Genomic DNA, 11993 nt, shown 5'->3' with positions numbered 1-11993 from the left:
AAATTTCTCATAATAATAAAATTATTTTATTCTCCTTTTATTTTAAGAACATAACAATGTTTATAGCCACAATAAATTTAATATATTTCTTATTATTAATTTTATTTTTCCTTGTAACTTGTATAACTTGGAAAATTTATATAAAACTTCGTATAAAACCAATTAATTCTTACACGTGTATGTTTAAAAAAGTGGTTATTATAACAGGGGCTAATTCAGGTAATTATTAATTCCATTATTATTAAAACATTGAATCATTTTGTTGTAGGATTAGGTTTTGAAACAGCTTTAGAATTATCTAAAAGAGGCGCAAAAATTATTTTAGCTTGTAGAAATGCGACAAAAGCTCAACGAGCTGTTAAAAATATAATATATCAAACTGAGAATAAAAATGTTTTTCATAAACACTTAGATCTAGCATCGTTTAGTTCCATTAGGAATTTCGTGAAAGAAATTTATGAAAATGAGAAGAAAATAGACGTTTTAATTAATAACGCTGGAATTGGAGGAATTGATGATCAATTAACCGAAGATGGTCATTTAACAATGATCCAAGTTAATTATTTAGGTCATTTCTTATTAACGAATCTTTTAATAGGTCTTAATTACTTTTTTATGTAATGATTTAACTTTTAATTTGTTCCTATTGTTTAGATAAATTAAAGGAGTCACCTGGAAGTCGAATTATTAATTTAACATCTAATTTAGCAAAAAGATCCGATTTGAATTTAAAAAATTTTACAAATTATCCCTATTTTAAACAAAATTATTTTGCCAGAAAATCTATGTATTCCAATTCGAAACTTTGCATGATTTATTTCACACAAGAAATTTCAAGAAAATTGTGTTGTCATGGTATAACAGTAAATGCAGTTCATCCTGGTGCTATATTAACGGGAGTTTGGGATATTCCAGAATTATTTAAAAACATAATAAAATTAATAGGATTTTATTTCTTTAAAGTAAAATTGTTTCAAATTAACTTTGCTTGAATTATTTTTTGATTTGTTTCAGACAGTTGAAGAAGGTTCAAGAACCATAATTTATTTAGCAACGTCTCAAGATGTTAAAAACGTAACTGGAGGACTTTTCGAAAATTGTGCTGAAATTAAAATGTATAAAACTGCTAGAAATCCTAATCTAGGAATAGAATTATGGGAGTTAAGTGAAAAATTAGTTAATTTATATAAAAAGAAGATAATGTGAATAAATAAAATAAGTAGTAATAAAAACTATATAACGTTTAGAAAATATATTATAATTACAAGGATGGTAGAATTTAAAAGGATTAGTCAATTCTTTGTTCTTCTGTTAACCAAAAAACCACGGTCAGTTAGGTGTTGTCACTTTTCGAAGCTTATCGCAGATATATTTATATTACATTTATTTTTAAAGTAAATCTATTTTGGAGAAAGAATTTCTTGGAATTTTCTGGTCAAGTATAAAAAGTTAATACCATATTGTTTGTCAAAATAGTACGGCAAAAAATTATTTAGTAAATCGTTATTTAATTTATGTTACAGAATCCAAAATGTATGAGTAGTGTTTTGGGTTGATGTGGTATTAACTGTAGCGCCTCGGCCGCAAGCGACCTCAGCTTAATACAGCAACGTTGCGTATTTTGGCGTATTCAGCCAAGGTCGCTTACGGCCGAGACTGTACATTGTTTTAGACCAGCCTTATGATGACATTCTATTAACTCGGAGGCTACAAGCGACCTCGGCTTAATACAATCAAATCGTGTATTTCAGCGTGTTAAGCCGAGGTTGACACCTGACTTATGTTGATGTGGTATTAACTATAGCGCCTCGGCCACATGCAACCTTGGCTAATACAGGGACTTCATACATTTAACTGTATTAAAAAAAGTCCGCTTCAATCATGGTAGTATGTTGTTTGACACCAGCTTTATGTTGATTTAGCCGAGGTCACTTGCGGCCGAGACGTTCCATTATTTGACTTTAGTTTTGTGGCGATATGGTATAAATTGTATTGCATAGGCTCTAAGCGATCTTATCTTAATCATCAACATCATGCAGTCTTTGTTATGTATTTGAGTTTTTTAGCCGAGGCTTGCTGAGAGGTTTTGTAACATCTACTGGTCAAGTAAAAAACTTTCCTGTAGAACGTACCTACTATGTTAAGTAATTCTCCAATTTCTATTAGATTGGAAAATTCAGCTTTGGAAATGATGGATGATATATTATTGTATTATAGCCCTTTATTTCTACATTAAAAATGAAATGAGTAAAGACTCTCTTTAGTATGTAGCTAGCTATTTAGCAAAGAAATTTTGTCGACTGTGATCGATTTTCATGCTCCCGTAAAAACTATACGCATCACGAGGCCTCCCGCACCGTGGATGACCGAGAATTTGCAATTTATGGTGAACCTAAGAGATAAAGCTTACCGAAAATTTAAGCATTCTAGGAATCATAATGATTTTATGTATTTTAGGCAGCTCCGCAATTTGGTCAACTGTAGTATTCGTCATGAAAAGAAGGCATATCTGCAGTATCGTTGCAGTGCTGATCCGGGTAACGTTTGGAAACATCTGAGAGATTTAAATATTTTAAATAAAACTCGGAAATGGATTTGTCTCACTTGGGAATTGCGAATGATCTAAATAATTTCTTTGTTGCTAATAATAATAATGCGGATATTCATCTCATTCTGCAGCAATCGACAGCGGTAGGAGCGGACGGGTTAGGGTTGTCGGTTGTGCAATTGATTTGTCCATTGATTTTGCCTCACATTACTCATATCTACAATTTCTGCATTGAAAATAATTGTTTTCCACACGAGGGGAGGACGTCTCTCTAGCAATCCAGCTGAATTTTCTCATCTGCGGCCGATCAGTATCTTTCCTACTTTATCCAAGATTTTTGAAAAGATACTGGCTAGGCAAATTAAAGAGTATTTGACTCAAAATTCTATTCTACCAAAACAGCAATCAGGGTTTAGAAAGGGGTCATAGTTGTACTACGTTACTGTTGAATGTGTTGGATGATATAATTTCGGCAATTGATAAGGGTAAAATGTGTGTATTGGTTTTGCTTGACTACAGTAAAGCTTTTGACACTATTAATCACGAGTTACTGCTCTCCATTTTGGGTCATATTGGTTTCGAAAATTGTTCTGTGGATCTTTTGGGAAGTACCTGTTTGGCCGCCGTCAGTTGGTTCGGTTGGGCAATACTCGGAGCCCCGAGATATTGGGGTCATTATTATTTATTATTTACACGTTTAACTTGCATTCCTCGGTGAGGAACTGTAAAATGCATTGTTTCGCTGATAATACACAGATCTACATTGATTTTCCTGTGTCGGAGGCTGCTGTAACTAATGATCTATTGATAAGGGATCTAGAGAATTTGGTGAAGGACCATGACTTAAAACTCAATTCCACAAAGTCGACTTATATGATATTCGGTGCAACTAGGGGTAAGGAAACTCTAAATGATTTCAGAGTTGAGGTTGGTGGTGTCACCTTAAATCGTGTTGAGCCAGGCAGAAATTTGGGATTACAAATCGATACGGACCTAAGATTTAGAAAACACATTAGTAATTGTATGAAAAAAGCTTATATGAACTTAAAAAATGTATATGCAAGCAGGAAAATGTTTTCTACTAACACTAAAAAGCGTGTTCTCTCATTTCGATTATGCTGATGTAGTCTGGCGTGGTGTCCTATTGGTCCAATTTTGCAAATGGAACAGATAATTTAAACGATGAATAGTTTTGAGGGTATTTAGAATCTAACTGACAACATTGTATAGAATTAAAGCCCTTATTATTTAAATATTTTTCTACATCTTTTGACTTTGTTTTTGGGTCTAGAACATAAATGTGAAGATGAGCACGAACTGTCCCCTTTAATTCACTATCGCTTGTTGTACCATAAGCAGTTCCCAACAAAGAGCCACGTTTTTGGGGCCACTGAACGACTGTAAAATCGTTATTAGCATCCGTGATGGTTTTTTGATCATTTGAGATATTTTCCAGTATGTTTACATTTTTATTTGATAATTTATCTGACTGCTTTGCAACAAGCGCAGAAGTTGAAGTTTTATTTTCCGCATTTTTCTCTTTAGTTTTTATTGTTCCAACCGGATTTGCGTTTGAGATATTTTTAGTTTGCTGGATTACTTGAGTAGACTTCTTTGGGAATTGATTCGAGATGTATTTACAATACCTATATCGAAAGTCTATAACCGCATTCCGCCTTGGGCGAAATCACTGTCCATCCTGGCATTTAAAAAGCATGTTTTCTCTACAACGTTTCTGTTGCAGTTTTTTGTTTTTGTTTTTTCCTTTGTTTACTTACTAATCTGGTTTTTTTTCAATCGATCCATGCACATGTGAGCCCGCAGTCAATGCAAGAGAAGGACAAGGAAACATTTGTTCTGTTCTTTTTTCTTTGTTTTGCTGATTTAATTTTGGATTAATTTAAATAAAATTTTTGGTATTTATTTTAATTTTGTATTTCAAGGTTTCAGTGGAAGAGCAACTCTATGTCAGTGGCATTCAGCGGTTGAACTGCACCTTGGGATTTCCCACTTATTTAGTATTAGTTCGTCTCGTGAAATTGTGATATATTATGTTGTTGTATATCATTACAGGTGGGAAATAAAGGCATTATTATTATTATTAAATAAAAAGATCGCTATGAAAAATTAGGTGATTAGTGATTACACATACGAAATAAAAGGGGATTACAATTATAACATACCACCTTGGGTGACCCATTTATGTTATGGAATAGAATAAATTAAACATTTTGCTAATTTAAAGTACAAAATAGTAATTCCCGCACCTATTCCCGGGATTTCAAATTCTACTGTCCTTGCACACTTATAAAAATGAAAATTTTTTTCTTCAGAATTAGGCAAACTAAATTACTGTAGTGCAAAGCTTACTGCCTATAAGCAAAAAAGATTTTAAAGTGTATAATTAAACTGTAATACTAAATTAAACGTGTAATTTATAAATTTGTAAAAATATCCATATATTTTAAAAGTAAAATTCGACCAAAAATGCAATAAAACCATGTATGTATTTAAAAAATGTTGACCTCGATCGCAATTCAAATTCCAGTTCGATTAAAGCGATAACAAAACTTCGATCAAAACGAATTTATTATCAGACCGTATTTCGATAACAATGGGTTGCTGTATTTGTGCTCTATTTTGGATAATTTTAGCTGCAGTTGGTTGGAAAATATATTTAAAATTACGTACAAAGAAAACCGATAGCTACACTTGTTTAAATGGAAAAACAGCTATAGTAACTGGAGCAAATACAGGTAAATATTTGATAAGTAATAAAATTTAATTAAATTTAAATATTTATTAAATAGGTATCGGATATGTAACCGCATTAGATTTTGCATGTAGAGGAGCTAGAGTAATATTGGGATGTAGAAATAAAGAAAAAGCTGAAGAAGCTTGTGAAAAAATTAAAAAAGAAACCGGAAATGATAATGTTGTTTATAAATTACTAAATATGACGTCTTTGCAATCAGTAAGAGATTTCGCAAAAGATATTAACGAAAACGAGGATCGTTTAGACATTTTAGTAAATAACGCAGGAGCCGGAGGATTAGGAAATCACGTCACTGAGGATGGTTTACAAATTACCATTCAAGTTAATCATTTATCCGGATTTTTACTAACACATTTATTAATAGGTAAACTTAAAAGAAAAACATTTATTTAATTTAGATCAAAATCACATTAATTGAATTACAGAAAAACTCAAGAAATCAGCACCAAGTAGAATAGTTAATGTGTCATCGATTGGAGCAAAATTTGCAAAAATAAATATTGATGCGTTAAATATGTTTCCTCAAGATGTTGGACCAGCTCGAGCCGATACACGACTTTATGGAGTTTCAAAGCTTTGTAACATTTATTTCACGACTGAGTTAGCAAAAAAACTTGATGGTAGTGGAGTTACCGTTAATGCTTTACATCCAGGGGCTGTTTTAACTGATATATTTAGAAGAATGCCTAAATTAATGAAAACTATAGTTATGGCTTTTGCAAAACCGTACTTTAAAGTAAGTTATAAAAGTTTTGAAAGCTATTTATTACACATCTTACCACACATATTACACTAACAAATGTTACACAACCAAGTATTAAACTTTTTATGTTCCTGATTCTTATGCTATCCAGATGTTTTTGTTTAAACACTCAATATGGATTTTGATATCACATTTAAACTATTACTTATTTAACACATTACTCTTATATATATAGATACCTATTTGCATAATTAGTCATTTATGTATGCAAGCTTAGTAGAAGACCACATGTATTAAAAGAATAGTAATCTGAAGTTGTGGTTGAATACACAACTTAAGCAGAAACGCAGTTTGTTTACATAATTGCCAATGGTAATTATTACGAAGCACGAAAACATTACTAAGGTAAAAAAGATATCATGCAAAGGGAATAACATTGGATAGTACATTAATACTCTACACCTTGTCAATTGCTAAAGAAACTGAATACATGTGTAATTTGAAGAAGGCAAGATTGAACAGCTTATTGCAGCTCATGCAATATATGACGAGACGATAGCCGAAACAAATCTTCAAGGTAGAAAAGCAGTACTCATTCTTAACATATAAAAAGAATGAAGTGCAAAAATGAGTAACCCAGTAAGAAAAAGATCATAGAACAGCACCAAAACGTTGACGAGGATGTTGGACAAGCCATTGAACAAGCCTAACAACAATATATTATAAAGTTACTAATTAATTTCTTCATTCTGTACTGTGCGTCTGAAAGAAGTTAACCTAGGTAAGCTCTACATCGTGTAGGTTAGTCTTTTCCATGCACAGTTGAATAAAATAATGTAGTGAGCTACAAGTAGTTTTCAGTAAGCTTTTGTAACTCATCGAAAAAGGACGATTTTCATCGCCTTGCAAATAAACAAGGACTTATTTATATGAGAAAACATTTTGATCTACATGAAGCTGCAATTACAAAGTTGAAATGTTCTGGACCAAAAATAAGTGCGAAATCAGCATCATATACAACCGATTATGTCAATCAAAATGTCGACACGACTGGAATATATGGAACAGAATAGCATTACGTACAGATTGAAAAAAGAGCTCGATTAAATTTTCAGCAAGAACAATTTTAATTAATTGACAAGTCTTTTTAACAGCATTGTCCCGGGAACTTTCTAAGATCATTGAGATAAAGGATATACTCCTGCCCAAGTGTGAAATGCAGATGAACCCGAATCGCAGAAAACTACCGGTGGATCTAAGGTAGCAAAAGAACGGGTGACACTCATATTTTGCTCCATTACCTCAGGAGATCGTACGTTGAAATCAGTGATGGTGAATCAAGACCTAATGGTGAATCAGTAAACTACCTAGTGGTGGAACGGATATCCGGCAACTATTCGGCTTTGGTCGGATATTAAAAACCTATTACTTAGTAAGTACTCCACCATTCACAGGAAGTAGTATCTCTTTTAGGTGTTGGACACTGCAGATAATAATCAAGTTCAACCCCAATAGGACTTTTTTCATTGAATACAACTTTATTTATATCAGGTTTGCCATTAGCAACCCCATTATAACAAATCCAATACGATATATAAAATCTCTTGTTGCAGTTTCATCTAGTTTTCTTCTCTTCGCTTGTAATTCATCATCACATTAATTACTAACAGAACTGTCAGTAAAGTATCCTCTTTTTAATGCAAAAAGCCGTTTTGAAAAATCACTTTCAGTTCTTGAAAAATAAATTTTTGAAATGATCGACAATTTTTTCGAATTTTGCAATTTTCGCCGATTAAGTTTTAAAAATTCGTATAAAATCCAGTTCTTGGAATATGAGTATGAAAATTTGCCAAAGTGGTAACAAAAGTGTCCTCTTTCCAATGAACCAACCCGTTTTGAAAAATAACTTTTAGTTTTTGAGAAAACAATATTTGAAGTTTTGGTAAAATTTTCGATGTTGCAATTTTCATCGATAACTTTCAAAATTCGCTATAAAATTATTTCTTGAAGGATCCTTGTGGAAATATAACCAATTATCAATTAAAGTATTCTGTTTTTAATGAAAAAAGTCATTGTGAAAAATCATTTTTAGTTCTTAAGAAATAAATTTTTGAAATAATCGACAATTTTTTCGAATTTCGCAATTTTCGCCGATTAAGATTTAAAAATTTGTATAAAATCCATTTATTGGAATATGAGTATGAAATTTTCCCAAAGTGTTAATAAAAGTGTTCTCTATCCAATGAACCGACCCGTTTTGAAAAATAACTTTTAGTTTTTGAGAAAACAATATTCGAAGTTTTGATATATAATTCATTTCTTGAAGGATCCTTGTGGAAATATCAAGTATTAATTAAAGTATCCTCTTTTTAGAGTTGGTTCGTTAGTTAAATCAGCATCAAAATGATTCATTTTGTATCTTGGATCCAAATAAGTTGACATATCTTATCAGCTTTCTTATTAATTTCATTTTTATTAAAATATCGCAATAATGTGGTATTGTAGGGTATCACAGAAATGCACCAGAAATTGTAACCATAATGGCCTTATAGATATGCCGGATAACCGGATATCCGGCTGAAAGAAATATCCGGTATCCGGTTTTTCGCAAATCATTATCCGTTCGATCACTAACCTATTCCCTGCTTGGCAAATAAGATCGCCTGGGTGATCATTTTTATGTTTACAGAATGGTTTATACGATATATGAATTAAAAAAGTCTAGAAGTTCTTTTGATTCTCGATAATATTTCCGATAACGTTGCTATAGAATACCTAAACTATCAACTTTAAATGTGTAGGAATGCAATTTGGCCACATTGCACAAAAAGTAACGATTCCATCATTCTTAGTACAACTGAATTTCTCAACATCATTACGATACTACAATTCTTGGCATTGTAATGACAATCATTCATAAAGAGAATTACAGAGTGGGCCATCTAACAAATGACATTCATGAATTAACAGAGTTAGTCTTATATTTGACATTTGCTTTACGCTTGAACAAAAATGTGACATATTAAAAACTTACTGCCAAAGTGATCTTCAAGCCAAACTGTAAAAAAATTACATGGAAATATTGGACTAAATGCAGTGCGTTCAACTCACTTTGTGGATCAATTCGTAAAGCTGAATCGTTATTGCAAAAACAACCCGTCCACGTTCTCGTGCAGTTGCTCAGAGTGTGCGTGAAAATCCATGAACTCGTCATCGTTTCACTTCTCTGAAGAAAATGTTGTATAAAGACCTCAGTATGAAGACTTACAAAGTTCAATTTGTTCAAAAACTGAAGTCTTATGACCATCCGATGCGTTTTCGGTTCACCCAATGGGCTGGAGATCGCTTAGCCAAAGATGAGCATTTTTATCAAAAAATCATCTTTTCAGATGAAGTTCATTTCCACAAAACGACTGTTTGGTGCGAATTTTGGTACAGTAAGATCATTGGGCCACAAGTTCTTCCAAAGTGAGCTTACAAAAAGAAATTACGGTTAATGGCGAACTTTACCGTGCCATGCACAACAAATTTTTGTTTGTAAAAATTAAAGACGATGACATAAACTCCATGTCATGCATCAACTGTTGAATCTAGAGTAGAAGACTATTTTTTGTGGGGAGACGATTGGGACCTTGGAACACGAGGAAGAAAATGATGGTAAAGAAAATTATATTTACAACACTTATAGTAATAGCAGTAATATACCAGCCGTACACGCTAAACGTAACAACTATGTTTTTATAATTATTATTACTAATTTATTCTAGTCATAAACTGTCTAATAACCGTTGTATACCTAAAAAGGAGTTGCAGGAACAGTAAAATAAGAAACTTTATTAATACTTTTTTTACATTCATTATTCAGTAATGTAACAATTTTAGACAAATTTTAGTAAAAAATATGATTCAATATTTTTAAATTTATTTTAGACACCGGAAGAAGGGGCAAGAACATCAATTCATGTAGCAACATCTCGTTCTGTTCAACACATAACGGGTCAACTTTTTGATAATTGTCAACAAATTGAACTGTATGATTCCGCAAAAGACGCAGAAATCGCTAAAAAATTATGGACAAAATCAGAGGAATTAGTTAAACTTAAACGTGAAGAGAAAATTAAATAATTGTCTATTCATACTTATTTGGTCAATAAAATTGATGATTAATTGTATGGCCTTGTTATTTAAAAATATTTTTCGTTACATTTCAATCTGATATATTAAATTTTTTTTATGTGATTCATTTACATTTCAAATTATCTCGATTTAATTACAAGTTGAAGCACACTTCATAATTTTATTGTAATCATATTTTATGATTACACATCATAAAAGTGTTTATATAAAGTCAAAATAGCGCACTTTTGTTTAAACCGGCAATGTTAGCAGTTCAGTCACGGAATAACAATCCAAATTGTTCAGATAAGGCTTAAGGTATAAATAATATCTATTATATTTAGAGTTTACGTCACAAAATTACGAAATTACCGGCTCCCGCTAGCATTATAAACAAACTCCCTCATATTATTTTTAAACTTACCAGACAGTGAATCTAACATAAAACGTTCCGACTTCGATTAGTCTTTGGTGTGCGATTGCGCTTTGCCAAGTTTGTAAAATACATGGCATAGGAAAATATTCGTCGTCAGCATCGACATCGATCCTTGAACTTCGCTTTCATTCTCGATCTTAACATGGGTAATTTTATTTATTCATTCTATTTTTGTTAGATATATTAACGTTTACTTTAAAATCTAGGTTATGAAGAAAACGGTGTTAAGTTTTATCTTTATACCGGAAATGGGGATAAGAAAGGAACGAAATTGTTAAAGGTAAAAACGAAAAACTATAAAATAAATCCAGAATATCCAGTTAAAATATTGTGTCATGGTTGGATGGATGATAAAAAATCATATTGGTATCAACCAACGATTCAAGAGTATTTAAAACGTGGAAATGTTAATATTATTACAGTGCATTGGGGAAAATTCGCGAAAGGGTTGTTTGGTAAAGCTGTGAAATCGGTTAAAATGGTTGGATTCAGCATAGCTATGTTAATCAGTGATATTTCTTTAAAATACCGCATACATTTCGAAAAATTTCATATTATTGGGCATAGTTTAGGGTCACACATAGCAGGATTTGCAGGTAATTAAATTGAATCATTACATTTTTATGATTTAAAAAATAAATGTTACTTCTAGGAAAACATATTATTTTATATCATAATAAAACCATCGGAAGAATAACCGCTTTAGATCCTGCTGGGCCTGGTTATAAAGAAAAACCGCCTGAAGATCGATTATGCAGATCAGATGCAAATTTTGTTGATGTCATCCATACTGATGGAGGCGTCTTAGGGATTAAGGAACCATTAGGACATATTGACTTTTATCCTAATGGTGGAGTCAGGAAACAAGCTGGATGTAAAACAACTAACAGTAAGAATTTATTTAATTTTTATAAATTATTGAATTTTTTTCAAAAATGTTAGTATGAGTATGCAACCCAAATTGCACAATTATTTTAAAAATAATTTATAACTTTCTTTGTTTTACTTTAGTGGCGTGCAGTCATAAAAGAGCACCGTTATACTTTGCGGAAAGTATTACAAGTAAAAAATTCATTGCTGGCTATTGCGATAGCTTCGATGATGTCGTTGATAAAAAGTACAATAAAAAAATAACTGCAATTATGGGTGAGGACGCTAATCCAAACATCGTTGGAATTTATTATTTAGAAACGAACAATACGTCTCCTTACGCGTTAGGAGAGCTTTTATGACCCATTATAACTATTACTACTTGATGTTATTTATTTTGCTATTTTTGTACAAATAAAAATTCTGTTTTCCATAAAATTATTTTGATCTTTTATTATCCTTTATCACTCTTAATCTATGTTTCCAATTATAAACATTGCATACAAAAACTCGAATTGTTAATTAGACTTTACAAATCAGTCTT

At 31.7% G+C, this 11993-nt stretch overlaps 3 protein-coding genes across 3 annotated transcripts; all 3 read left to right on the top strand.

Moving 5' to 3' along the window:
• Positions 1-54: 54 nt before the first annotated feature.
• LOC111424924 (retinol dehydrogenase 14-like) lies at positions 55-1455 on the top strand. Its single transcript, XM_071194429.1, has 4 exons — positions 55-219; positions 269-598; positions 655-962; positions 1015-1455. Exons 1-4 carry the CDS (start codon positions 57-59, stop codon positions 1204-1206), a joined length of 993 nt encoding a protein of 330 aa, XP_071050530.1. The 5' UTR covers positions 55-56; the 3' UTR covers positions 1207-1455.
• Positions 1456-4988: 3533 nt separating this feature from the next.
• On the top strand, positions 4989-10199 carry LOC111425326 (retinol dehydrogenase 14-like). The gene is made up of 4 exons (XM_023059289.2): positions 4989-5304; positions 5359-5688; positions 5750-6060; positions 9958-10199. The coding sequence occupies exons 1-4, from the start codon at positions 5163-5165 to the stop codon at positions 10150-10152; spliced, it is 978 nt and encodes a 325-aa protein (XP_022915057.2). The 5' UTR covers positions 4989-5162; the 3' UTR covers positions 10153-10199.
• Positions 10200-10384: 185 nt separating this feature from the next.
• On the top strand, positions 10385-11890 carry LOC111425120 (pancreatic lipase-related protein 2-like). The gene is made up of 4 exons (XM_071194422.1): positions 10385-10725; positions 10786-11175; positions 11232-11468; positions 11591-11890. Exons 1-4 carry the CDS (start codon positions 10722-10724, stop codon positions 11809-11811), a joined length of 852 nt encoding a protein of 283 aa, XP_071050523.1. The 5' UTR covers positions 10385-10721; the 3' UTR covers positions 11812-11890.
• Positions 11891-11993: the final 103 nt, after the last annotated feature.

This window comes from Onthophagus taurus, chromosome 2 (genome assembly GCF_036711975.1).
Source record: "Onthophagus taurus isolate NC chromosome 2, IU_Otau_3.0, whole genome shotgun sequence".
Taxonomy (NCBI): Eukaryota; Metazoa; Arthropoda; class Insecta; order Coleoptera; family Scarabaeidae; genus Onthophagus; species Onthophagus taurus.
The sequence above is the reverse complement of the archived record's forward strand: the minus strand, read 5'-3'. Positions and strand labels throughout refer to the sequence as shown.